Source organism: Acanthochromis polyacanthus, chromosome 6 (genome assembly GCF_021347895.1).
Source record: "Acanthochromis polyacanthus isolate Apoly-LR-REF ecotype Palm Island chromosome 6, KAUST_Apoly_ChrSc, whole genome shotgun sequence".
In the NCBI taxonomy this organism is placed as follows: Eukaryota; Metazoa; Chordata; class Actinopteri; family Pomacentridae; genus Acanthochromis; species Acanthochromis polyacanthus.
Genome location: NC_067118.1, coordinates 32,487,215 through 32,512,754, shown reverse-complemented (window position 1 = coordinate 32,512,754; position 25,540 = coordinate 32,487,215). Strand labels below are relative to the sequence as shown.

Sequence of the window (25,540 nt, the reverse complement as noted above, 5' to 3'; positions counted from 1 at the left end):
GTGTGCTATTATTAACTGCGGGGGAGGCCACGGGGAAATTTAGTGGCAAATTCCAGCATGCACAAGAGTGTTGAGGAAAGTCGCTTTACGGGAAAACACTTCAAGGAATACGACGGTTATAAAGATGTGATTATTCACATGCAACTAATGTGCAACGTAACTAATACCGCTAATAAACTCAGCTAATTTTCTATATTTATTGCAAATAAATATGGCTTGCCGTCATTGTTATTCCCCCACGAAAGCAGTATTGAAAGCCTCCTCTCACTGGAAATCAAATTACCAAAACTCACTGCTGAGGCAGACTGTTGCTGAAATGAACACATCATTATAACCCTGATTTGATCATCTCACTGAGATTAAGATCGCTTTCACAAAATAAACCTGGGTGCAGCAGGAGGAATATAAATAAAACAAGGAGAAGACGTGCAATGAAACACGGTCAGTCGCACGCCGATCGATAGTGTCAGAAACAATTACAGACATAATTAAATGCTTAAATTAATCCTGTGGTGTGAAACTTTCAAAGTTAAAGTCCTGATTTATTCCGTTTATGTGGCGCCAAGTACTGAAAGGCAGTTCCAGTTCAGTACGTACTCATGTGGTATTACTGGCTGGCCAGGACTGTTTGGTATCCGCTCAGGCGCGGCATAATTTTGAATTTGAGAAGAGATTGAGTCAGATTTAGTAGAAGACATGTATCAACAATAGCGGTAGTGTGCAGTTCTCTTGTTGCTGGTGAGGTGGAACGAGCAACATGAGGGTACACAATATCTCCATAATCAAGAAGACCTGATGCTCAGTTGCGCCATAAAAATATTCTGATAAAAGAAATCCACTTTTTCCCCCTTTAGACTTTAACACAGTTGTTCCACATGTAGCGTAACTGTACGACTACTGTCTAAGATAACTCTCAGATAGTTAGATAAGATTGAACAATTTTATATTCAGTTGATGTTTCATGTTTTGAAGATCTAAAAACATTAAAGAAATGTTAACAACTGAGTTTTATTCCTGTATGCTGGAAAACTGATATGTTGTCTATTGGCTGTAAATAATAATAAAGTGAGCACAGAACCTAGCCATACCGGCTTCAAAGTGAGATCAGATCACCCGTGTTCTCACAAACCAAAGGCAAGTTTCATACAGTTCAAAAGATTTACTCAAAGGCTCTTTTCACAGTCCTGTGTTGACTATGCTTCAATAATGATGTCCCCACTCAATCCTGCATCCTTCCTTTTCCAGCATCACGTCTTTTTCATTCTTGTTTGAGACACCTCATTCACACTTCATTAATTAGGCACACAAAAGAAATTCTGTTGCTTCATTTATAGTAAAAATACTTTAGATACATACAAGCTGTACATAAACTGTCTCAAGAAAACTCAACATCAAAGTTTTCTCATGGAAAAAAAAAACAAGTAAAATGAATAGATACAAGGCAAATCATGAGGAAAAAATTATGAAATGTTTGCACTGCGTTCAAAATGTGCATGTGCTAGGCATCTGTTTTCACAATGTTGACAGTCTGAAGCTTCCTGTCGTCGTTTCAGAAGAAACACGTATTTGAAATAGTTAGCTGAGTTTCAGCACTGTTTTATAATTTTACTATTTAAAGAATTAGCAAGACTGATTTAATTCCAACAAATGAATTTTACTTCTCCGCCACATCAGCCTTCTAACAAAACCAAATTCATTTGGACAAACGGTCCATTTTGTAAAATAAATTAATGCTAAATTTTCATTAGACGGTGGCATCTGTGCTGCTGTAAACAGCTCTAAGCCCTACAAAATTTTGAGAAGCATCCACTGAACTCAAATCCTTGTGGAATAGTGAGGGGGTGTATCGGTAGAGAGCTGTAGAGGCGTCTCTATGTCTCTCGTGCTGACAGCGAGCAGGTGTTACAATGGTTTTGTTACGGTGTCCACACGAGTTAAAGCACCAAGCTGATTTAATTTCTCTATTTACATAATGAAATCAACAGGCGGGGTTCACGAATGGCACTGCTGTTTGTGGCGTTTTGGTCATCAATTTAAGGTGAGAGTCAAACCTGAAGGTGGATTTTGATGCTTGATGAACCTTCGGCAACATGTTTGTGCATGAAATTAGCTGCCAGATTCAATACTACGGTACGTTTGGGTGATTACTCCAGGCAGTCTGGCAAAGTGCAAGCTTGAGGGAGTATTGTATCCTCAGCCACACAACTGCAGACATACAGCCCTGTAATGTAAGCCGTTTCTCCTACAAAGACTAATCTGTGGCCAAACAGAGGCTTACAAAGTGAGTGAATCAATATCAAATGAAGAGGCTCATTTAAAGTCCCACTAATGTGATAAAATATAAAACTTTGCTTTCACTGCATCTACACACTCGCTGCTTCACTCTTCATCAAGCTCACTTTTGTTTTAGAAAACTATATCATATACAATCATTTTTGCCAAACACCAAGTCAATTTGTGTGCATTTGTTTTCCCCCTGCGATCTCTGTGAGCTTGTTCTTCCTTAGTCTTGTCACTCTAAGTGTGCAGACACCTACTGTTTCAAACTGGCAGTGCTCCAAGTTATCTCACACATCATCTGCTGATATCCTCCTCTTTTCGTGCTTGTTGTTCTGTAGCTCAAATGTCTGAGGCAGAAGTCTTGACATGTCGACTGATTCCTCAACCTTAGATGCCGACGGTTCCTCACTCATTCAGGGACAAGATGATGTCATCCTCAAGGTCAGAGTTGTCGGAGCTGTCTGTTTGCGCGATAGACAAATACAGATTTAGTATACAGAGATTTTATGCTGAATACTGCTAAAATTGCAAAAACAACGCAGCTTTGGCACAGTCGAAGTACCTCAACATCCACTCTTTCCCCCCCCCTCACAAATTTCTTCTAAAATGCCTGAAGACAGCAGTTTTAAAATTCCACTGGGAAAGAAGGCCTGAAAACATAGAAACTGGACCAAACATGAATGTTGCTGCACTATTTACATGAGATCAGAACCTCCTTCTTCAAATACAGCTGAACTACACGGGCTAAAATAATCCTGTTCAAATAATCCTGCAATTCTTATCTAGCTACACACGTGGACAAAATTGTTGGTACCCCTCAGTTAAAGAAGGAAAAACCCACAATTCTCACTGAAATCACTTGAAACTCACAAAAGTAACAATAAATAAAAATTTATTGAAAATTAAATAATCAAAATCAGCCATCACTTTTGAATTGTTGATCAACATAATTATTTAAAAAACAAACTAATGAAATAGGGCTGGACAAAAATGATGGTACCCATAACTTAATATTTTGTTGCACAACCTTTTGAGGCAATCACTGCAATTAAACGATTTCTGTATTTGTCAATGAGCGTTCTGCAGCTGTCAACAGGTATTTTGGCCCACTCCTCATGAGCAAACAGCTCCAGTTGTCTCAGGTTTGATGGGTGTCTTCTCCAAATGGCATGTTTCAGCTCCTTCCACATATGTTCAATGGGATTCAGATCTGGGCTCATAGAAGGCCACTTTAGAATAGTCCAACGCTTTTCTCTCAGCCATTCTTGGGTGTTTTTGGCTGTGTGTTTTGGATCGTTGTCCTGTTGGAAGACCCATGACCTGCGACTGAGACCAAGCTTTCTGACACTAGGCAGCACATTTCTCTCCAGAATGCCTTGATAGTCTTCAGATTTCATCGTACCTTGCACACTTTCAAGACACTCTGTGCCAGATGCAGCAAAGCAGCCCCAAAACATTACTGAGCCTCCTCCATGTTTCACCGTAGGGACAGTGTTCTTTTCTTCGTATGCTTGGTTTTTGAGTCTATGAACATAGAGTTGATGTGCCTTACCAAAAAGCTCCAGTTTGGTCTCATCTGTCCAAAGGACATTCTCCCAGAAGCTTTGTGGCTTGTCAACATGCATTTTTGCAAATTCCAGTCTGGCTTTTTTATGAGTTTTTTTCAGCAGTGGTGTCCTCCTTGGTCGTCTCCCATGAAGTCCACTTTGGCTCAAACAACGACGAATGGTGCGATCTGACACTGATGTACCTTGGCCTTGGAGTTCACCTTTAATTTCTTTGGAGGTTGCTCTGGGCTCTTTGGATACAATTCCAACGATCCGTCTCTTCAATTTGTCATCAATTTTCCTCTTGCGGCCACGTCCAGGGAGGTTGGCTACTGTCCCGTGGGTCTTGAACTTCTGAATAATATGAGCCACTGTTGTCACAGGAACTTCAAGCTGTTTAGAGATGGTCTTATAGCCTTTACCTTTAAGATGTTTGTCTATAATTTTTTTTCGGATGTCCTGGGACAATTCTCTCCTTCGCTTTCTGTTGTCCATGTTCAGTGTGGTACACACCTTTTCACCAAACAGCAGGGTGACTACTTGTCTCCCTTTAAATAGGCAGACTGATTGATTATGAGTTTGGAAACACCTGTGATGTCAATTAAATGACACACCTGAGTTAATCATGTCACTCTGGTCAAATAATTTTCAATCTTTTATAGAGGTACCATCATTTTTGTCCAGGCCTGTTTCATTAGTTTGTTTTTTTTAAATAATTATGTTAATCAACAATTCAAAAGTGATGGCTGATTTTGATTATTTAATTTTCAATAAATTTTTATTTATTGTTACTTTTGTGAGTTTCAAGTGATTTCAGTGAGAATTGTGGGTTTTTCCTTCTTTAACTGAGGGGTACCAACAATTTTGTCCACGTGTGTAAGTGGGTTGTTTCATTCATTTTTCTTGAACAAAGTTCTCTTCACTAACAGTCGTCAGTCGCATTTCAAAATAAAAGCAACAGTTGAAACCATAATCTAGAGAGTGTCAATCATGTGGTTGCACCTGATTGAAGCTGTTGTGTTGGGATGCTGCACAGCATGCATTCGGACAACACATTTATGCCCTCATTTTAAGTGTGTTTTTGCATCATATTGGGCTATTACATGTGAAAAACCTAGCTAAACAGTTAGCTGGTTATGAGCCCACTAACTGTATTTTCGCAGATTTGGGCTGAAGATGTTTTCGCTCTGTGGATACATTTCAAGCAAACAGTTAAAGAAATTCAATAACCAGATTTCATGTACAACTAAACTACACAAAACAATTAAAAATTAAGAAAATAAACCATACAGAAAACAACTGATTAAAAAAACGCAGCAATATTTGTAAGAATCTTATAATCGAACACCATACAATCAAAGCGCTACTCACCATTGTCACCGTCCAGATCAATATCGTCATTATCTGAGTCATCTTCATCGTTGTCATCATCATCTTCCTCCTCATCATCATCGTCATCATCCCCGACGTCGACATCATCTTCAAGAAGTCGTGCTACCTCATCATCAGACGGAGAGAATTCATCGTTCCCATCGTCCTCTTCGTCATCTTCGTCTTCGCCTCCGTTCTCGTTCTCCAGCTCGGCAATAAGGGGATCCGTATCAACGTCGTCATCGGAGTCCTCGTCATCATCATCATCTTCCTCCTGATCGTCGTCCTCCTGGAGTTCAAACAAGACAAAAAGTCAGTTAAAAGGAATTTATAGTTCTGCCTGAAGGAACCAAACAGAAGCTTCTTTATTCAAGTCAAAAGTTAGAACCTGATCCTCCTCATCTTCCTCCTCTTCCTCTGCAAGTCTCTGCCGCCCAACTTCATACAGCCGGCACACTGTGTCAGTGTTGACGGAATCTTGGTTCTATGGGACAGACACAGCACTCTCATGTCATTTAAGACAAATCATACAAGCTTCAGTAAAGTTCCAAACATGAACAACAACAATTTACCTCAATCACTGCAAGGTAGCAGTCTTTAGTATCCGTGCAAAGGTCAAATATGTTCCTTTTGACATCGATAGTGGCTGAGAAAAGAGGAAAGAACAGGAGTCAATTTGTAAAAATAATACAAGGATTAATTAAGATTAATAAGACATAATCTGAAAAAAATTGAACAGTAGTTAAAAATGATTGTCAGTGTATAGTATAGACAAAAGTATGTCCCCAAGCTAAACATTTAATTATAATGAAAACTCTGGGGAAATATCTGAAGGCGCGACACATTACCTATTGGTTTATAGTCCGTGGCATTGAAGGTCCTGAACGATGAACCAAACGGACTCTTCATTTGCATTTCCATCATGTCATCTTCATCATCGGCTTGCAGCATTGCTACAAAAACAAACAGTCACAGAGGGACAGGGAGAGTAAACAAAAACCGAGCCCAGCGAGCTGGTTAGCTGTGGTTCTGGCTCCAGAGTGGTGCAAACGGTTGTTGTACGGGCCGAGCCATTACGGCACGCCGATGGCTCTTCCTGTGAGGTGGCGTGAACCAGCTGGATCTTTCTGTTGCCAATTCAACATCGAGCCTTCTGCTCATATGGCACTGACTGACTCTGTGGTATCAAGCGTGTGCGCACACACACACACACATAATCACAAACACACCTACTTCTACAGCCTCTATTCACACCTCCCTCCAAATACACACATGTTCACTTTGCTTCATAATTACCAGCCTCACCATTCAGGCACACCTTTCACACACTTGCACTGACTGTGAAGCGAGTTGTAGGCTTGATGCCAAATACGCGACATTTCCCATCACGCAGGGGGCTTCTATATTTACCTCCATAGATGACGGTGCCGTTGTTGTTGAAAACTATTCTGCACTGGTCCAGAGCGGGAACCGTGTGAAGGAGGTGGAAGGTCCGCAGGTCCCACTGACTCCAGCTAAGGACCACGACATTCTTTTTCATTTGCTTCAACGAAATCTTAATTACACGAAATGACAATTAAAACCATACCTCATGCAGTAAGATCGATTTTTAGTGGAATAAATATTTAATGTTTAGCGGTGCAATGGAACCTCAATAGTCATCCCATCACCATCTAATTCAGTGAATTATATAATCATTTTTTTGTCCTGGCCACATATATGAAATGTGCAGTGCCTGTTCAGTGCTAAACAGGCTACACTTGAGTGTATATAATGCAATCATTTTCATCTGTCAGTTTTAGCAGTTAATTTAAAAGACTCCAGCTAACGATCACGACCTTCTTTTTCATTTGCTCCAACAAATTCTGCTACAAGTTTTAATTAATCAAGGCTTCTTGAACATTTTTTGTGGCAGTGATGCACACACATCTATAATCCATATAGCCCGTTTCATTGTTTTAAAAAACTACTTAAGCCTCAGCCTTACTGTTTTCATTTTAATAATATACATGTTTTGTGTGTATTCCCACTCAGTAGGGATTCATACATCCATTTTTAGGTGTATTTATAGACACACACAGAAATTCACTCAAAAGTTACAAAACTTTCCTCTACACCATGCCAGCGATAAAAGGATACAATTTCTGTGTTTATGATGACTTCCAGGCCATTGGGATGAAACACACCACTGATGTTCATGTTGAACTTGTCAAACTTGTGAATGGCCTGAGCAGTACGCACATCCCACAGCACGCCGTCATTCAGAACCAGATCGTCTGTTGGGTTGAAGGTGGCACAGTTCCTCTTGTAGTTGTTAGCCAGGTCTGGATTGTTCAGAGTCAGAGTAACCTGACCCGTCTGGATGTCATAAATCTGAGGACCAGGAACAATGACAGTGAGCATTCACCATTTTTCTTCATTAATTTGTCTGCATTAACTAAGACTGTGAAATTCAGAAAACGCTGGCTTACGTACACGTGCTATGTGTTCCTTTGTCCCTATGACGCGATCCTGTGAAAGCTTACTGAATTCCACATAATGGTCGCCCAGGAAAGAATGCCTGAAGACAATGAGAGCAACAATGTAACATTTGATTAAAAACACAAAGCCATCGATTACGCGACATAAAGATGTTCTGAATCAATCATCAGGGTCCAAGTATTGCCTTGGTTAAACTGTGCAGATAATTCAAGTCAGGTCATTCTGTTCCATTTACTGAAGATTGCAGGGCAGCAGTCTGTTAGTGTGTATAATCACATATGTCATCTCTTTAACAGAATAAAGTTGTTATACCATTGGGCCAAGAAAATCACATTCAAAGATGCAGTAGAATCACATACAAGCTAAGACCTGAAGTCAACTTTGCTGATTGACAGGGTATGGTCAGACAGTCATGTGATGGTAGTTTCAAACTTATTATTTGAGACTCCAAATTTTTCAATATTTAGGATTTTCAGTTACAGGAATACAGTTTAAATCATTAATAACGGAGCTGGTAAAAATACAAGTTCAGCGTTTTGCGAAAACGTCACTTACTTCATGATAAACACGGATTTCATGCCCCACAGCGCAGACAGAGGGTAACTCCAAGAGGCTGACGTTAAGAGAAGAGAACCATCCTAAAAATGTAAAATATGAAAACATGATGATTAAAAATACCCTTTCAAGTGAGTGTTAAGGAACTAAATCACTCTTCTTGGAATAACAATTTGAGACTGATGTTTTTTTCTTTTGCATCCACTTTTTTCCTCCAAAAATCCAGAATTTATGAATATGCAAATGTGTTTCATTTCAAAAGATTAGCTGCTAGATGTACGATGACTTCTGAAAAATCCTCTTTCAGGGTTTGTGTGCTGGAGGCTTTAAGTTTCTTCATAACACTTGTTTAAGATGCACATTGAACCAACCGTACTAATTGTGATGCAACAAAATGAAGCTGTTCGGTAAACGTGTTAAACTCAGATTAAGGGTGGGCGCAGACAAACTTTCCTCATTAACCAGACGAATGTGAAAACAACTTTCGAGTGTCAAAGTCATTCTGCACAGTGACAGACAAACATGCAAAATGAAACCAAAAAAAGCCCAACAATCTACTGCTGTTGATATATTAGCGGCTTGCTCTACTGACCCGTGACGGCTCCAGATGCGTGATGGCTGAACTGTGACAGCTGTAACTGGCTTCTTCCTGGCCTGTAAACACATTGTAGAGTTTCAGCTGCCCTGTACACGTCCCGAGCATCAGGAATCGCTCACGAGCTGAGAAGGCACAACACATGAATCCACTCTCATCCTCGTCTGCCTCCCTGAACACAGAGATAGGACGGAACCTGGACAAAAAGGACATAAATAATGTAGACTGATGGTTGTAGATGCTGAGGAGCAAGGAGACATGAATGTTACAAAGCAACCTACCGGCTGAAGATGAGATGTCTGTCAAAGCATCCCCCATCTACACCTCCATATTTCGGATATATGACCCTCCTTGTGTGTCGGGATGTAAAGTTGATGGGTGCTTGGCGTCTCTGTTTGGGTTCGGGACATTGATGAGGGGTGAAGAGGGAGAAAGGAGGGCAAGTCGCGACAGGGTTTTTACAACGTGCGTGCTGTTCCCTCAGGTACTCCGTGATAATGCTATCTAATGCGGGGGGGGAGGGCAGGTGCCTGTCAAGCTGCTTCTTCATGGCCGGACTCTGGCTGAAAGCCCCATGGTCAGACTTCTGCCTCAGCACCCGAGGTTTCTTACAGCTAACTGTGCTGCATCCTGTTTGCCGTTCACGAGAGAAAACGATTCGGCCAATCAGCGGAGAGCCGTTGTTACAGTGAGGGATAGATGTTGACGGGAAAGACGTAGAACAGCAGCCAGCGGGTTGTGATGTAGAGGGACGAGTTTGCATATGGCTGGATCCTGGGGTGGATGAATGAGAGGGATGGTTTCCGAGTCTCGATCCGACCCCATTGGCCAGCCGTGGGGTGCGGGGCAGAGTAGCAACAGGGGAGGCAGGTGGGGGAGGAGCGACAGGAGGGAAAGCAGACGATGAATGTGAAGAGTGAGACAGACATGCCATCGGGAGATCTGCCTCCTTGGTGAGTGCGGTGGCTGTGTCATGAAGGCCTTTGGCTACAAGGTGGTTCCTAATAAGCAGCAGCAGCTCTTTCTCAGGGAAGGTGATCCTGGACTGAGCGACCACACTGGCCCTCTGCAGCCATGCCAGAGACACATCGGTGCCGATCAGCAAAGGTTTCCCAGAAATCCTTTCGATCAGCTCTGCCGCAAACTTACAGAACTTGACATGTTCGCTGCGTTTGTCCTGGAGCACAGGCTCCTTCATGAGCTGTTGGATGTGTCCGCTGCTGAACAAAGGGAGTTTGCTGATGATCTGCCTGACAGAGCTGGAGCGACACAGACCCACCAGAGCTTTACATGCCAGAGCTCGGATCTGATCTGCATCTGTAATGGGCATCTTTACCATCAGCAGGGACAGCAGCACCTACAGGACAGACACAGAATGTAAGTTATAAACAAAGGTTGTCAGAACTCTGGGCAACTGTGTGAAAAGTGAGTTTTGATTAGAAGCTCGTCCCTGACTGAACTGAACGAGTGGTGTCCAAAAAGCAGCCATGATAAAAGGTTTACTAATTCAGTGAATGCTAAGGTAGATGCTTCAGTGCTTCCTTTGATCTATCCTTCACCATAAGTAAGACAAGGTCAACTTTGAAGAGGAACAAGAAAGAAGCTTCTGTCCAACTATTCTTTGCTTCTTACTTGGGAACACCTGGCCCTGCTGAAATTTCAAAACTTTTAAATTGTGTCACAAATCTGTAAAATCAAATTTTGGTCATTTGACTCCGATAATAAAACATGTCTGTGCAAATTTAATTCTTTACAATTTGATTTTGCTGGTCTCACTTGGCATGTTTACATTGCCTATTTAACACACTGTCATACACGACATGCACATAAACAAATTTAATACATCTCAAATAAGTGATTGGTAAGTCAAAGTAAGTTTAGGCCCTGACCACTTATTTTTCTAGCTCCCTGTTTATCAGCTGTCATAATATTTGGAGCCTGTTCAGTTTTCCTTCTGCCATGTCAAAACTGCATGGGTAAGTGGACAGACACTACACTATATCCCAAATCTCCTGAAGTGCAGTTTAGTAGCTTGGAGGGCAGCTCTGCCACACACATGTGCGTTTATGGACCAACATGAGACTTTAAGGCATTTTAAAGGTGTGCACTGTTCCCCATGATAACAGCAACATATAAAACCAGTCTATTTACCACCACAGCACCAGTCACTGTGCACAAATATACCAAAACTATGCAACCTGATGCACCAGATAGTTTGTTATGCAGAACCATCTTATAAGTTGCCCTTGAAAACTGTTTTGAAAAAGGCAAGCAGGTAATTGGATAGAACATCTATCACATCTAACAAAGGCTAACTCACACCTAAAACATGCCTGTAGCTGTGAGTAAGTTTCCTCACAGTGCACTGATTGGTCAGGCAGACAGAGATGGATTCTCACAACCACACAGGATGCTAGCTGCCTCACATGGTCACAAAATATGGCCCACTCACACAGCTTTGCACACCATTGGTTGTAAAATGATCAGAAACACAACAAGGCCTCTTTTTGTCAATGAGTCAAAATGTCAAAAAACATTTTAAAACATATGAAAATCACACAGGTCTAAATTGATGGTATATGCTGACTCTACCTTGATGCCATTGTTGGACTGCACCACATTCCACATCTTAGTGAGCACACTCTCGCTGGCTTTGGTCTGCTGTGGCAGGCGGCGACGGGGGGTGCCTGCAATGAACTTGCCAATGCTGGACATGCGCTTGTCTGGAGCACAGACGCAGTTGATGACAACCTGCAGAGCCGACTTCTGAATGTCTGCATCATTCACAAACACCTCTCCCTCTGCTACTGCCAGGACAATACTCATTCCTGCAAAGAAAAATCCAACAGTTAAATGAAAAACCTTGAAGAAGAAAATACTTTGGCGACGTGCCATCTCTCAGCAGAAGTGGACACAGTCTTAATGAAATAAACAGAAAAATAAAATACAGAGTTACTGCACGTTTCACGTCCTGTGGAGAGTGATAATCATTTGATTTGCTCAATGCTCACATTATGCAAGAAATTTGCTGAAAATACAGTGATTAAATGCACATTTACAATAAAAGCTGCTTTGAATGTATGAATGACAGTTAAAATTTACTTTAAAAAAAGACTAATACTATCCAATTCATAACTTAAAGTACAATTTTAAAAGATGAAATGAAATGTTGTCACAGTGTGATAAAACCTACCAACAGTGGACACAGTTGATCCTCCCTCGTCAAGCACAGCAACAGCCTCAGACAGCAACAGCTGGGTCTTTGGAACAACTGTGAGGATACTCAGGATGTCAAGGGCATAGCGCACGGTATCACTCCTACAGAGAAGGAAAAATAATATCACCATACTACTAAATACTCAACAGCTAGAGATGAAAACAGATAAAATACGGAAAATGGAAAAGGCATTAGACAATTAAAAGAATAACTGCTTTGTGAATACCTGCCATAGTAGGTCCTCCAATCACAGGCAATAGAAATGAGCTGCAGGAGGAGCTGGACACATGACAGCTTGTGAAAGACCTCCGCTGGTTCCCAGTATAGCCGGAGTGGCCCGTACTCTATCAGAAACTCCATCATTTCCACCACTTGCTCGCGGCTATAGCTGACCGCCTGCCGAATGAGATGATATAAAAGATCACAACAGGAAGACCCACATGCATTTCATTTACAACAACCGAAGCACAAACAGAGAAACTACGGAAAATATTTGCATCGTACATTTGTGCTGTTGCCTTTATTTTAATAAATAAATCCTCCAGTAATATGCATTACCTTGTAGTGCGGCTGCGAGTGAATGGGGGCACCCCCCTCCGTGCGCTGCAGCGATTGCTTCACCTGCTCCACCTTGATTGCCAGATGGGCCTCAAAGTACCTGCGAAGGGCCATGCAGGTGTGCTTGGCTGTCTGCCTGCTGGAGAAAATCTCATCATCACTCAGAAGCGCTCCCTGGTCCTCAGGGTTCAGGATCTCCAGTGTGCTAATCTGAAAGCAGGCATATCATATATTACTACAGAGCCAGCGTCTGATATTACAATTTGATACTGTTCTGACTGCTCAGGTGACCAGTTTCCAAAAAGCAGATTTCCTTCGAGTGACACACATGGTTAAGCTTACATGGTTACAGGGAGGACTGCTGGTTTGTCTTACCAGATTGACGAGGCGTCGGAGCCCATCCTGCCTGTCAAAAAGCTCCAGGACAGCACGGAAAGAAAAGGAGATGGAGAAGAACATGGTGGCGTGGCAGCAGCCGGATGCATGTGAGCATTCCAACAGCCACAGCGTGTAGCCAACCACATCTGACAGGATCGAGTGGGGCAACATGCACACCTTGAGAGGAAAAGATACAGCCATGAATGCAAATGAGCACTGGTAGAAGAGGTGGGTAACACTGTTAAAAATAAGTACAATTTTCTTATAAGCCTCAATATTAATAAGATGAATAGGTGAATAAATATACATTATTATGTTATTTGGTTTTCCACAACACCTACATACACACAGTAAATATCCAAATTTATCATCAAGCTGTAACTACTACATGCTGTTGTTACATATTCATGTTGACACTGGCAGGAAGCAAAAATATGCCAATAGTATTTGCATGTTTTTGTGTTTGTTTTGTACCCTTTCCATGGCATCCTGGTTATAGGCAAGGTAGTAGAGGCACAGTGACACTCCAGTAGCAGCCATTGATGGTCTGGGGATTTCCAGCAACTTCTGAACTCCTCCATGAGCGACAAACTCTGCGGCAAACTTCTTGTGCAACAGCAGCGAAGCCAAATACTGCAATGATGAAAAAGTAAAAAAAAGAAGCCTGAGGAGCCTGTTGTTGCGTTTCAGGGTCTTGAAAGGTCAACTACAGGTGAGCGCATTTACCTTGAGAGCCTCGAAGGTCAGCTGCACATCATTGGTCTGCTTCAGATCCATATAATGCATGAGTAGCTCACGAGCTCCCATCTGCATGAACACTGCCAGCAGCTGTAGACAGAAGGAGGAGGGATGGACACCGAGAATACATAAATCACAAAGGTCTTATTTACTATTAAAAGCTCTAAATGACTAGCTGCTTGAATTTACCGTTCAAGATCCAAAACAATGCCGCTAATCTTTAGCATTTTATGTGCAAATGAAAAACACATGAGGTCGCACCTAAAAGCTAACATTTAATGGAGTCAGAAAATAATTTCTTTAATCACAGTTATGGAAGACTGACATCTGCTGGCACATTTGTGGCAAGACAAGGGACACACACTGACTGCCTCAAGCAGTAAAGCAGCTTCACATGCTGCTCAGCCACATGCTGTATAAAGCCATCTAACTAGGGCTGCAACAAAAGGCTATTTTTATTACTGTTGTCATTGCTTTGAAAATGGCCAAGTATAATTTCCCACAGCCCAAGGAGACCATCAGTTCAAGACTCAGTTTACTATTACACATGTTTTTAAAAATGCATCAAATCCTTTCATTTGAGAAGCGTAAGCCATTAAATCTTCCAGCTCGAATAAACTGATTATCAAAATAGTCAGCCATTCATTTTATGTTTATCTATAATTGGCCAATCGTTGTACCTCTGCATACTGTATAGGCTAATTAAACTGGACCAACCTCCTGATACTCCCCCAGAGGTGTGAGATACTGCAAGATGAGCCTCTGCTCGATCTCTGGGGTCAAAGGGTACAGATGATAATTGTTGCCAATCACCCAGGGGCTCATCTCAGACCAGCTGCTGTTGGAAAGCTCACTGAAGTTTCTCTCTGGCTCTGGCAAAGAGAAATTCAGCTTCTGTTTTGAGGTCCTGCCACTCTCCCTCTCTGCTTTCCTTTTTAGGTAAATGCTGCCATCAGACATGCCTGGGTGCATCAGCAAACCTGGGGCAGACATTGGCTTCATCTTGGTTTTAACAGCTGAGTTGGCACGGCTGCTGGTCTTGTGAGGAGAGTTGAAACGGAACGAAACCTCGTTTTCAGGCTCGATGGTTGAGAAGGGAATTTCGCCATCTTCCGGTGGCCCCATCCCCTCCTTTTCAGCCCCATTTCTACCCGGCGTGAAGGGCTTCTCTTCAAAGCCTCCATCAACAGTCTCCTCGTCCAAAGGCAACAGAGGCTCACTCAGAGTCTTCCTGGGGCTGGGCCGTTTGATTTCCCTTTTGTTCTCAGCATCCTTATTCTGAAGCTCACGCAACCGATGGAGCATCAAAGGCACCTGTCAAAGTAAAGCATGAAAGACAAGTTGATAGACAGTTGCTACTTCACACCACCTACTTCAAGACCAAATTGTAGGATAACATTATCATCAATTCTTGTTACACACTGTCTGTCATTATATGCTTTCTGATTATAATTTATAATATTATTGATATGGGAGACAGTAGAAAACCAGACTGACCAAAACAGAGTTCTCCTCTCGATAGTTGGCAGCAATGTCCTGGTTCTCCATTGCACCTGCCAACAGGCCAGTGGCATAAATTCTGAGGGGCTGCTCAGCCTCCTGAGCCCACTTAAAAAGCCTTTCAACTATGCCCTCCTGAGGAGAGGAAAAACACAGACGAATGAAGATTATAACCAGATTCTTAATAAGGAAGAAAAAGAAGACAAAAATGTGGAGAGCATGTCTGACATAATATATTGAAATAAGAATGAATGATGATTTCCAATGCATTTTAACAAAATGGGTCAAATATCTGTATCTATACTTTGTATATACACAGATTTCTGTCAGACAAGATAACACAGACTGATCATTCTTACTCCAGGGCAGAGTGACCCCCAAAAGGTCTATTTGGCCCTGTGGACCAGCTCCAATTGCAACAGAAATCTTTCCCTAAAGGAAAACTAAGACCTTTTCTCTTTTTATGCAGCTTTCTGTTGTGTGTGAAGCCTGACTTTATCATTTATCTCAACAGACTGAACAAAAATGCATGGTATGTTGCCAGCAGTGGATGTTCGCACGTGTATTACTTCATGCATAGTAGTTAAGATATAGGTCACACAATATGAAACACAGAAACAACATTGCAATCTCTCAAATGAAGTTAGAAATAATGCACCTTTTCTTGAAAGACCACAGCTGTCTCTAATCCAGGCATGATGTTCTGAAGCAGGCGACAGGCTGCTGCATTAAGGGAAAATTCTCTGCTGGTCATCACATAGCTGTTCACCAGCTGCAGAGGGAAGAAATGTATGAAATGTTTTAATCATCATAAAAATCCTCTTTTAAAAAAACAGGAAACGGACTCAAATGTGTCCATCCATTCTTACTGTGTTCATGAAGTCATCATTCTTGAACAGGATCTTGAGGAGGTGCCCTAACATACACTCTGGATCAGCCCTCCCTAGTGGCCAAATGGAAAATGTCAAAAATATACACAATCATGTGAATCGGGGTTAACTTGCAACTATGTGGTCTGATTTTCCATCTTTCATACCTGGATGACGATCATCAAAAGGATCAGGGTCTGCTTTGTGATACTCCTCTGTCTCCTTCTCAACAAGCTCAGAGATTCTAAAAGTCACAGAACATTAACACATTAAACCTCATGAAGCCACCCTCGGCTCGTCCTGATCACATCATTTCAACCTTTTCGACCACTTACTTGGTGAGGAGGGTAACCAGCTCCTGTGTGCTGCCTTGCTGGTCCTTCTCCCACTGTTCCAGTAGAGCAGTCAGCTCTGCCTTCGAGTCCACACTGGCAGATGCCGACGCCATAGCGCAGCCTGTCACAAAGACATGCACATAATGTGCATTTATTTCACTATTAATGCAAAATTCTTCATAAGTCAGTCCACACTCGTCTGCTATTTAAGAGGCCTGGAACAGCGCGTGCAGGTGCCGTGACTTCTTCTCATGAAAAGTAATAAAAACACCAGTGAGATACTATCACAGAGCAGCATGACTGTCGGTTGAAACTGTCATAAGTTGTGTTTGGATGAGGTTGGGAGAATAAAGAGCCAAAAAGCGGTTTGGCTCCACCGCTTCACAGCCGACTGAGCGCGCAGGTGCAGCTGTCCTCCAGGGACTGCAACTGTCAAAGTTGTGTCGGTTAAAAAATTATTTAAGCATACTTTCTGATTTGTTCAAGGCAAGCAATCTCACTTCAAACACGTTGTGTGTGTTTTTATACATTCACCTCCTATTATAGCTGGTACATAACTGCACTAGGCAGGAGCAAACTCACACACTGCCTGTTGCGGTGTTTGGCTAGTCAGACTGTGGCTAAACCGGGGCTAAACGAGGAAGCTAATCGACTTAGCTTGCTAGCAACACTCTTAAAGTCTTCAGTTTTGAATTCCACTGCTAAAGTTTACATTATGCCCGTGCTGTACAGACACGTACAGCTTATTGTGTCAGATTCTAATCATACTCGAACTACGCGAACCTGTCTGCACATGTAACATTCCGCCTAGGTACTAGCTCGAAGCATCACAGGTAAACCTGGCTAGATAGCTAGCATGCTAACTTTACCTCGTTGCTCCACTCAGTTCTTGCTTGATTTTGTCAAAATTACAAAGGCTTGTATCCACCGATATCAGTCCAAACTTGATTGCCGTTGGGCGAGTATCAACACATCGACCACCGTTTCACAGCCAAAGCCTCATTTGCTTTTTTTTTAGCTTTGTGTTCACGGTTTATTATCATTATGGCGAACACGTTCCTTACGTCATGTCGCGAGCGACCGTCGCCTGTTAATGACGACAACTCCACAGCAAAACATTGCGAAATAACATTTAATCAAATGGACGAATTGTTGCAAGGCCAGAATACTAACATTTGTCTTACAAAATCACACACATTAGAAAAAGAGATGCACATTGACATAAAAATAAAATAATATTGCCAAAACAGCAAACAGATTAGGTACAAATACATAATGCTTACATTTAATTGGAACTGCTGCAAAAAATATAATATTCAATATCAAATAGTTGGTTTTAATGATGATAAAAATATATATATATTGCTGCCATATAAGAGCAAAATAACTCAAGATTCAGCAAACAATGTGATTACGGTCTATATTGTGTTAGTAAGCATAATTTTCTTGTGGTGTATGCATTCAAATAGCATGCAAAATTATTTGTACTTGTGGTTAATTAAAGATAAACTGTTTCGCCTTGAACATCACTTATTCAAGAGGTTTCATCAGTTCCCCTTAATTGAGAGGTGTTCATCAGTTAAATGCCTCTATTCAACACTTCCGAACATCAAACTATAATAAAGTCCTATTTACCCCATGTCAGCCCCAGAGCAGTCATCAGAACTGATTTGTTAGTAAGTAAATCCAATTTGTTGATACATTTACCGGCTTCGAAAGGAAATAACGTCGTACTCGACAATTTTCATTACAATAAAGTACAACAGCAACAGGTGGCAGGATAGTTATCTGCACTAACTTTGAACTCATTTCCATAAACAAAATAGAGGTGGGAGTTTCCTTTCCATGTGTAGGTAACCTTGGTGACCGGGATCAGCTCTATTGTTTGACGCTGTAGACGAAACAGTAAACATGTTACATTAGACACACAATTAGGCATGGATGAATCAAGTATTGATTCAAGCTAACATTTTTTTCATTAATTTATAAAAATAATATAAACACCTGTTGTAGAATGCGTGAGGTCTGGGAGAACCTGGCCTGGTGGTCATTGATAAGGCGCTGTGCAGCATTAACCACTGAAGGGTCTGGGAAGCCCATCACTGGGTATACCTGCAAAAAATTATCAGTGTTGAGACAGTGTTTATATTGTGTTCAATTAAAGGCAGATGTCTCATGCTGGATAACAAAGGTTTTAGTGTTCATTTTTTGTGAATGATGTAAAGACATACAGTAACCTCACTTGCGCTGGCTGCATAGTGAAAGCAGCAGGGCACCTTCGGTCAGGCAGTGTTGAACCTCAGTGACGCTTTGCGGTCAGCAATATTTTTCCAGTAGTCAGAGCTCAGTGCACTAAGATACTTGTGTGATTTGTGTAGACCATTCTATTTTTTAGGACACGGTTTAAATAGATTCTGTGTTGATAGTGATGAAGAAAAAAAAAAATCGCACACCTTTTGCTACAGTTGCCTTCTAGTGTCACTCCTTCATTTCATTCCACATCGTTATTGACAATTCTCTTATCTTTTGCTATTTGCAACCATCTGCCAGACCTCTACTTTTTGTAGTCTACCAGATTTCTTGATTCAATCACATTTTGTTCTTTGCTGTCTTACCCTCTGTCACAGCATCGCAAATATATCCAAATTTATCTTTCCATTTACAGACAGCCCTCTCTCTGTACTCTCCGGCACGTTGTTTGCTCACCTGCCGGAGAGTACAAGGGGGAGGAGAGAACCGGTTGGAGCCAGGTAAAGAGCCATTCATTTGGGTGTTTTGTTTTTTTGGTGTGAGCAGTGCGGAGGATGCCGGAGGATGCCAAAGGATTTCGTTTGTATGGATCATGGAGCAGCCTTCTTCTGGAAAAGGTATGGGTAGCACTACCGTAGATATAGATGGCCATAAAAGTTTGTGTGCACACCAGTGACATGCAGTCAGGGTAGGCAGACCCTAGCCACACCCTCTCCTGAAGGCACAGGATTATATCTGTGGATGTGCTACAGTGAACCAGCTGTTCAGTAAGTCAGGTAACAATTCCTAAGCAATATATTGTCAAACATTACTAAACCTCCAGTTTTATATTAAAGAAACAGTCGTTTACCATGTATTGAGAGTCTCTGAAAAGCTCTTTGCCAGACACCTTGCTCAGGTTGTCCACCTGAAGTCCACTCGACTGCTCCACAACATAGTCATCACTGTTGTTTGTCCTGCAAACACACACACAGAGAAGGCAAATCAAATCCAGTTCCGTTTTAAGCCTTTGAGCAGAATTTAACAATAAAAACTAATCATAAATGTTGTTAACTTTCAGATCATCAAAAAAAGATTATTCATTTGATGATTGTGTTAGAAAATTCTTCAGAGATAAACAATTTTGAAAGAAAATGCACCATTTCACAGTGAGGTTGATGTAGACCAGAAGCTGCTGTTTTCCATGACAAACATCACATTGCCTTGATCCTTGCCCATGACAGCGGCTGCAACTGTAACATAATAATTTGTATTTTATTTTAGAAAAAGCACACACTCAACTGTTTCTAAATTGCTTTATCTGATCCTTTTGCTTCAGAAACCCAATCTCTTACTTTTCCCTTCCTCTGCCACTGCAGTGGTGGCAACGATCGTCTCCATGACGGTAACCGGATCCATTGCACACCCAACAAACTTTCTGTCAGAATAAGAAAAAAGAAACTACTTGATGAGATTATCTTTTTAAAAGCCTTTGAGTAGCCTTCTCAGTGGAAAATACTTACATTACCAGCGCCGGCACAGTCTTTGCAAGGTTTTCGCCCCATTCCCACACAGCTGTGACAGCTCTGTGGATGAAATATTTCCCATCAGGAAAAATCTCTTAAAACAATTATCCGAGATTTTTCTTTTACTTCTTTAAAACATGTTTTGCAGTCATGCAAAAAAAATATTAGAACACCCTTGTTTTCCTCAATTTCCTGTTCATTTTAATGCCTGATACAACTAAAGGTACATTTGTTTGGATAAATGTAATAACAACAAAAGTAGCTCATAAGAGTTTAATTTAACAGCTTATATCAAGACATTTTCTATGGTTTTCTCGATAATAACCAAAATCATTTTAGTTCTTCATCAATAACTATCGCATTGTTCTGCTAAAAACAGTGCTTTTGAGCATTCCATGTTTTCTTTTCTGTCTGTTTTAGTCACATGATGCACACAGGAGTTAGTACTTGATTGCATAACGATTGTTTTTGATGACTGCAGCCATGTGTCTTGGCATCAGCTTCAGACATTGTTCTGCTGTCACAGCAGCCCATTCCTGTTACAGAAATTCAAACAAATTTGCTTTGCTTTGGGCTTATGGTTCTCCATTTTGCATCTGATGATTTTCCACAGGTTTTCAATTGGATTTCTGGTGACTGAGCAGTTAAAGGCATGGTTTGAATGTTCTGGTTCTCCATCCAGGCTTTAACAGACCTTGTCATGTGACACGGGGCATTGTCTTGTTGGAAAATCCAGTCATTCGAGGCAGGAAAGAGCTTCCCAGCTGATAGAAGAAGACTGTTTTCAAGAGTAGCCCTGTACATGACCTGCTTCATTCACCCTTCACACAGTTGCATTTGCCCTGCTCCACCCATACTGAAACAACCTCAGATCGTCACTGATCCACCCCCATGTTTTACTATGGAGGCCAACAATCTGGTTTGTAGCTTCTCCAGGCTTCCTCCTAACCAGCAAGTTGGCTGGAGTGGGCATCAACTGAAAATTGGATTCATCACTGAAGAGAACCTTAATCCAATAATCATCAGTCCAATCCTTGTGATCCCAGCAAAGAATAACTGGGCTTTCCTCTGCCTTTCGTTGATGAAGGGCTTCTTCTGTACCCCGTGTGACTTCAGACCAGCTTCAAGAAGTCGGTTTCAAACAGTCCTTGCCAAACAGGTCACATTTCTCCACAGTGTGCACTCATTTTTAAAGTCCATGGAGGCCTGATGACGATTCCTGACACAGGAATGGATGAGTGCACGGTCATCTCGTGGGGTAGAAAGATGTTTCCTGTTGCAACAAGCTAGCAATTTGGTAGTACCACATTGGGCTTGTTTTTTCTTGGTGTAATGAACGGCTGTGTTCGAGATCTTCAGTTTTTTGGCTACCTGTCTCTCACTCATGCCAATGGTTGTTGCTAGAGGTACGGACCCGTACCCGTAGCCTGTGGACTACGGATACGGCACTTGCCATTTGCCAATCAGATACGCGAGATCTGGTCACGTGACTCCCGGTAGACGCTAGCTGTACGGACCCGTAGCATCGGTACGACAGGTACGGACCCTAAACCTGACCCTAACACTAACCCTAACCTTAACCTTTGCTTACCTTTCAACAGTTTGCAGTGGTTAACAGCTTCTTGACTCGCGAGACTCGCGTACGGGTCCGTATCTGTCTGGCAAATGGAAAGTGCCGTACGGGTCCGTATCCGTAGACACTACCCATGCCAATTTCCAGCAGCTGCCTTTGTGGCTTCACATAATTTTTTTGTTTAAGGCATGATGTGAGAGCTGACAGCTTCTGAGTTGTGCTACGGTCTGAATGTAAGCAGGAAACCACTCTCGGGTTTTGCATGTGCAGCTGCTTATGACATGAAATGGCCTCTTATATACCCTGGGAATACAATATCGCTGAAGCATGTCAAATGGGACATAGATTATTATGTAATCAGCTGCATTTTTTTGTCATGTTCATTGTGTTCTTCAGGTACTGTACCTTTAGTGGCACCAGGCAAATGAACAAGAAATTGAAGAAAACAAGTACTGCATGTACTACTTACAAGAGTGGTCTAACATTTTTTTGTATATCATTTACCTTCACAGATGATGTATAGGGGACCTTGATAGTCTTTTTCCCATTCAGAAAAAAGTTGGGGGGTTGAGCAGGAATATCCCACGGCCCCGGAGGTGGCTGAGCATAGGCATCCACTGCCTGGCCTGATGCAAATAAATGAACATATTGCACTTACAGGAGATTCTGTTGAAATAGCTGACTAAAAGCAGAAGTCATGTTGAAACAGTTCATTGACCAGTATATCAACAGAGCATTAACCCTGCAAAAACCCCAGGCTGATTCTGGTCCTTTGTTGGCCCTGTCACATTTTGGGCTAATTTTATCCTGCAATTTAAAGTCCTACACATCTATGGAAATAACACAACCATGACTAGAAGTACAGAAAACTCTAAATTGTCTTTTGTGCACTGTAACAAAGTTTTGTCATAAATTATTATAAAAAACCAAATGATCAAAGTTGATATTCTTTGAGTATTCATTTTACAAAAATCCTCAAAAATCTAGATCAATGTCAATAACATTTTTCCTGTGGGCCAACAGGTGTTACCAATACGAGTAAAAATAAATAAATAAGAAAGCAATGTAGCTCTATATACTATAGATATATAGAGAATTTTGGGGGTTTACAGGAAATTCTTACTGGAAACAATTTTGTTCAACAAAAATTTAAAGAGACCAGTAGAATAAAATCATTTTGATGACTATATCGCAATTTTAAGCTTGTGTTTGGTAAATTTTGGGGTTCATAGGGTTAATGACTAACATGCTGATAAGCAAATGTATGACTTTGTGTTTTAGACTGTTGGTCTGACACAAAACGCAATTTAAAGATGCCACTTTGGGGTCGTTGAAATGTACTTTTTCCTGATATATATTATAGTAAAATCAGTGTCAGAGACAGAGCCCCAACACAAAGTAAAGAAAAGTAACAATAATGTACCGCTGTATGGCTCGTGACTCCACTCTGTTGATCTTGATTCAGTAAAAGTTTCCAGGCGGTACTAAAAAAAAGCAAAAGTGAAAAAAGTAAACACCAGTAATGTCCTTGCTGTATACAGGAAGCTGCATAGTTATTCATGCACTGAACAACAAAAATGACACTTCTATTGATTGTCACTCATTTCTAGCTGGTTTCTCAAACACACACACACACAAACACATCGCCTACTTTCTCTTACCCTGTACGTATTGAATGCCTCCATGCTAGTGATCACACCTTCCTTTGCTGGTGCAGAACTGTAGCAGCATTTGCTAGATGCAAACAGGGCAAAGGCTTCCCGGGCAGTGTCTTCGGATATAGATGGAATACTACAAGCAGTGAAGAAGCTTTGTTAAATTACAGATAATAACTTGGAAAATCATAAAGTATTGTATTATATTACACATAAAGTATATTTACGTGTTGACTGAAAAAAAAAGATAACGCTCAAGTGTAAAATCAAACTAATAACAGGTAAGTAGTACAAATACAAAAGTAAGTACTCATCCAAAGCAAAATATTATGTAAATGTAATTTTTTGGTTAATTTCCAGAACCATTTTTAAATTCCCCAAGTCTGTTCTACTTTGGTTTAAATATATTTGTTGTTGAACCTACATCTTACTTGATGAATAAGTTCGACAACAAAAAAAAACTTTCTTCTCATTTTTGTGACCAAATATTTCACATTATGAAATAACATGGGCTATGAAATAGCAGTGTAATCCTTATATAGGAAATTTGAATAAATTGTGTAACTTCTTAAACAACATCGTGCAAAAAGAACTCAATATCCTTATGAATCATGTTAAAGGAAAAGAAATCTCCCTACTTCCAGTGCGGTTGTTCAGGTCCTGGTTGAGGCTGGGGGGTTGGCACAGCAGGCATTGGAGGTGGCAGAAATCCACCTACAACAGATATTTAAAGATTTCTGTGTTGCTGTTTCTTTCTTTATCAAACAAAAGATTATAATGTTTTAACTGAGACACATTCATTTATCTTTAGTATATGAGTTTTCGGTGGCGTTGAAAACATTGGTACTGTCAGCCAGGTAAACAGGACTACCAAGGAGTACGTGCAGCATACTGTACCTCCTCCTGCCACAGTTCCTTCATAACCAGGCATGCTGTCAAACATGCTGGCCGGAGGAGCGCTGGGGCCCTGGGAATCAGCCACGGGTGGGGTGAACATTGCTGAAACAAACCAGAAGAACCAGTTTCGTCTTATACAGATAGACTTTCAAAATCCTATAAATCTTCTCCCATCCATAAACTTTTCACGCATTTCACAAACTACAACCTTATGGACGCTAAACTGCGCATCATTCAGTCTAATCAGAAAAATTCAGCTGACTTTTTTTGGAACACTCCCAAGTTGATAGCACATGTTTCGACCTGACAAGCTCCTAAAACTGTGCAGGGAGCCACTTACCTTGAGCCTCCGCGTTAGGATACATCCCGAGTTGTTTTTACAGCCACACTAAGCAGTTCAAGGCAGTGGATGACCGCTCAGTAAACACAACTGTGGGTCACACAGCAAACACACACTCCCATTCTACACAGCGCGGATTCAGCGACCAAAGACAACCTGTACGTCCACAGTGACGTCACTGCTGCACCCAGGAAGCGGACCAGTTTTAACGCAACTTTAAAAATATCTTTAAACATTTCACAAAATATAGCTTAGCACTCACTGCGACAGTCGAATTACACAAATAAATGGTGAGTCTTACCAGGGGCACCGCCTGCTGTTGGGACATAGCCGGGGTTGGAAATCCCGTAATGTCCACCCTGGCTGCTGTAAGTAACGGAAAACTGAAATTATAGGTGGAAAACAACACGAGCTGCGCGATGTTTGCAGTAAAACACAGAAAATTACCTATAGATGGGCTGATGCTCCATCTCAAAGCGTTTGGCAGCAGCTAAATGAGAAAACACACACCGTGCGAATCTTTATATGTGACCTCAAATCACGCACATGCAGTATAAAATCATCATGTGACTAAAAAAGCAGATCATTTACCTGTTATCACACCACACGTATCTTTTCAGTTGATTTGCAACCAGCTACTCTCAGCTCCTGACAGCTAAACAGTAACAAAAACCCCTTTCACATATGTTACATTTAGTCGTTGCTGCGGACAAGGAGTATGTAGTGATTGATCAATGCCTTGGTTTAGAGAAGTTCAGAGCCCACCCAAAAGCAAAACTAAGCAGGAAGTGCGCACCAACCATTTTATATACAGATGTGAACGGTGGGCGTACAGATGTGCGTGTGAAACTTAAAATGTAATGAAGAATATAATCAAATAGTCTTTGAACGACAAA

At 41.3% G+C, this 25,540-nt stretch overlaps 2 protein-coding genes across 5 annotated transcripts; both read right to left on the bottom strand.

Moving 5' to 3' along the window:
* Positions 1-1,314: 1,314 nt before the first annotated feature.
* LOC110956253 (DDB1- and CUL4-associated factor 1) lies at positions 1,315-17,491 on the bottom strand. Its single transcript, XM_022201601.2, has 25 exons — positions 17,294-17,491; positions 16,425-16,545; positions 16,257-16,333; positions 16,090-16,163; positions 15,879-15,992; positions 15,218-15,355; positions 14,438-15,034; positions 13,709-13,810; positions 13,457-13,615; positions 12,980-13,159; positions 12,605-12,814; positions 12,273-12,442; positions 12,023-12,147; positions 11,422-11,657; positions 9,111-10,186; positions 8,827-9,025; positions 8,235-8,317; positions 7,674-7,758; positions 7,338-7,571; positions 6,609-6,702; positions 6,047-6,151; positions 5,771-5,844; positions 5,587-5,682; positions 5,199-5,487; positions 1,315-2,741 (listed from the first exon to the last, which is right to left on the bottom strand). The coding sequence occupies exons 2-25, from the start codon at positions 16,535-16,537 to the stop codon at positions 2,686-2,688; spliced, it is 4,686 nt and encodes a 1,561-aa protein (XP_022057293.1). The 5' UTR covers positions 16,538-16,545; positions 17,294-17,491; the 3' UTR covers positions 1,315-2,685.
* Positions 17,492-17,540: 49 nt separating this feature from the next.
* Positions 17,541-25,476, bottom strand: ssuh2rs1 (ssu-2 homolog, related sequence 1). 4 transcript variants are annotated; one of them, XM_022201603.2, is made up of 14 exons: positions 25,236-25,476; positions 25,092-25,134; positions 24,946-25,007; positions 24,305-24,406; positions 24,046-24,121; positions 23,414-23,543; positions 23,176-23,236; positions 22,257-22,378; positions 20,177-20,239; positions 20,009-20,091; positions 19,814-19,906; positions 19,525-19,630; positions 18,429-18,536; positions 17,541-18,315 (listed from the first exon to the last, which is right to left on the bottom strand). In XM_022201603.2, the coding sequence occupies exons 2-14, from the start codon at positions 25,112-25,114 to the stop codon at positions 18,172-18,174; spliced, it is 1,173 nt and encodes a 390-aa protein (XP_022057295.1). In that variant the 5' UTR covers positions 25,115-25,134; positions 25,236-25,476; the 3' UTR covers positions 17,541-18,171. The 4 variants fall into 4 exon arrangements, with proteins under 4 accessions (XP_022057295.1, XP_022057294.1, XP_022057296.1 ...); XM_022201602.2 differs by having other exon boundaries at positions 24,946-25,010; positions 25,236-25,474; XM_022201604.2 differs by having other exon boundaries at positions 24,645-25,010; positions 25,236-25,471.
* Positions 25,477-25,540: the final 64 nt, after the last annotated feature.

Excerpts from the sequence above, each read along its gene's own strand:
- ssuh2rs1 (XM_022201602.2), bottom strand. The coding sequence starts at position 25,114 with ATGGAGCATCAGCCCATCTATAG. Across the intron at positions 25,011-25,091 it reads GAGCATCAGCCCATCTATAG|CAGCCAGGGTGGACATTACG; the intron begins GTAATTTTCTGT and ends CGTTACTTACAG. Across the intron at positions 19,631-19,813 it reads ATCAACCTCACTGTGAAATG|GACAAACAACAGTGATGACT; the intron begins GTGCATTTTCTT and ends GTGTGTTTGCAG.
- LOC110956253 (XM_022201601.2), bottom strand. The coding sequence starts at position 16,537 with ATGGCGTCGGCATCTGCCAGTGTGGACTCGAAGGCAGAGCTGACTGCT. Across the intron at positions 10,187-11,421 it reads AGTCCAACAATGGCATCAAG|GTGCTGCTGTCCCTGCTGAT; the intron begins GTAGAGTCAGCA and ends TCTGTCCTGTAG. Across the intron at positions 5,683-5,770 it reads GCTACCTTGCAGTGATTGAG|AACCAAGATTCCGTCAACAC; the intron begins GTAAATTGTTGT and ends TCTGTCCCATAG.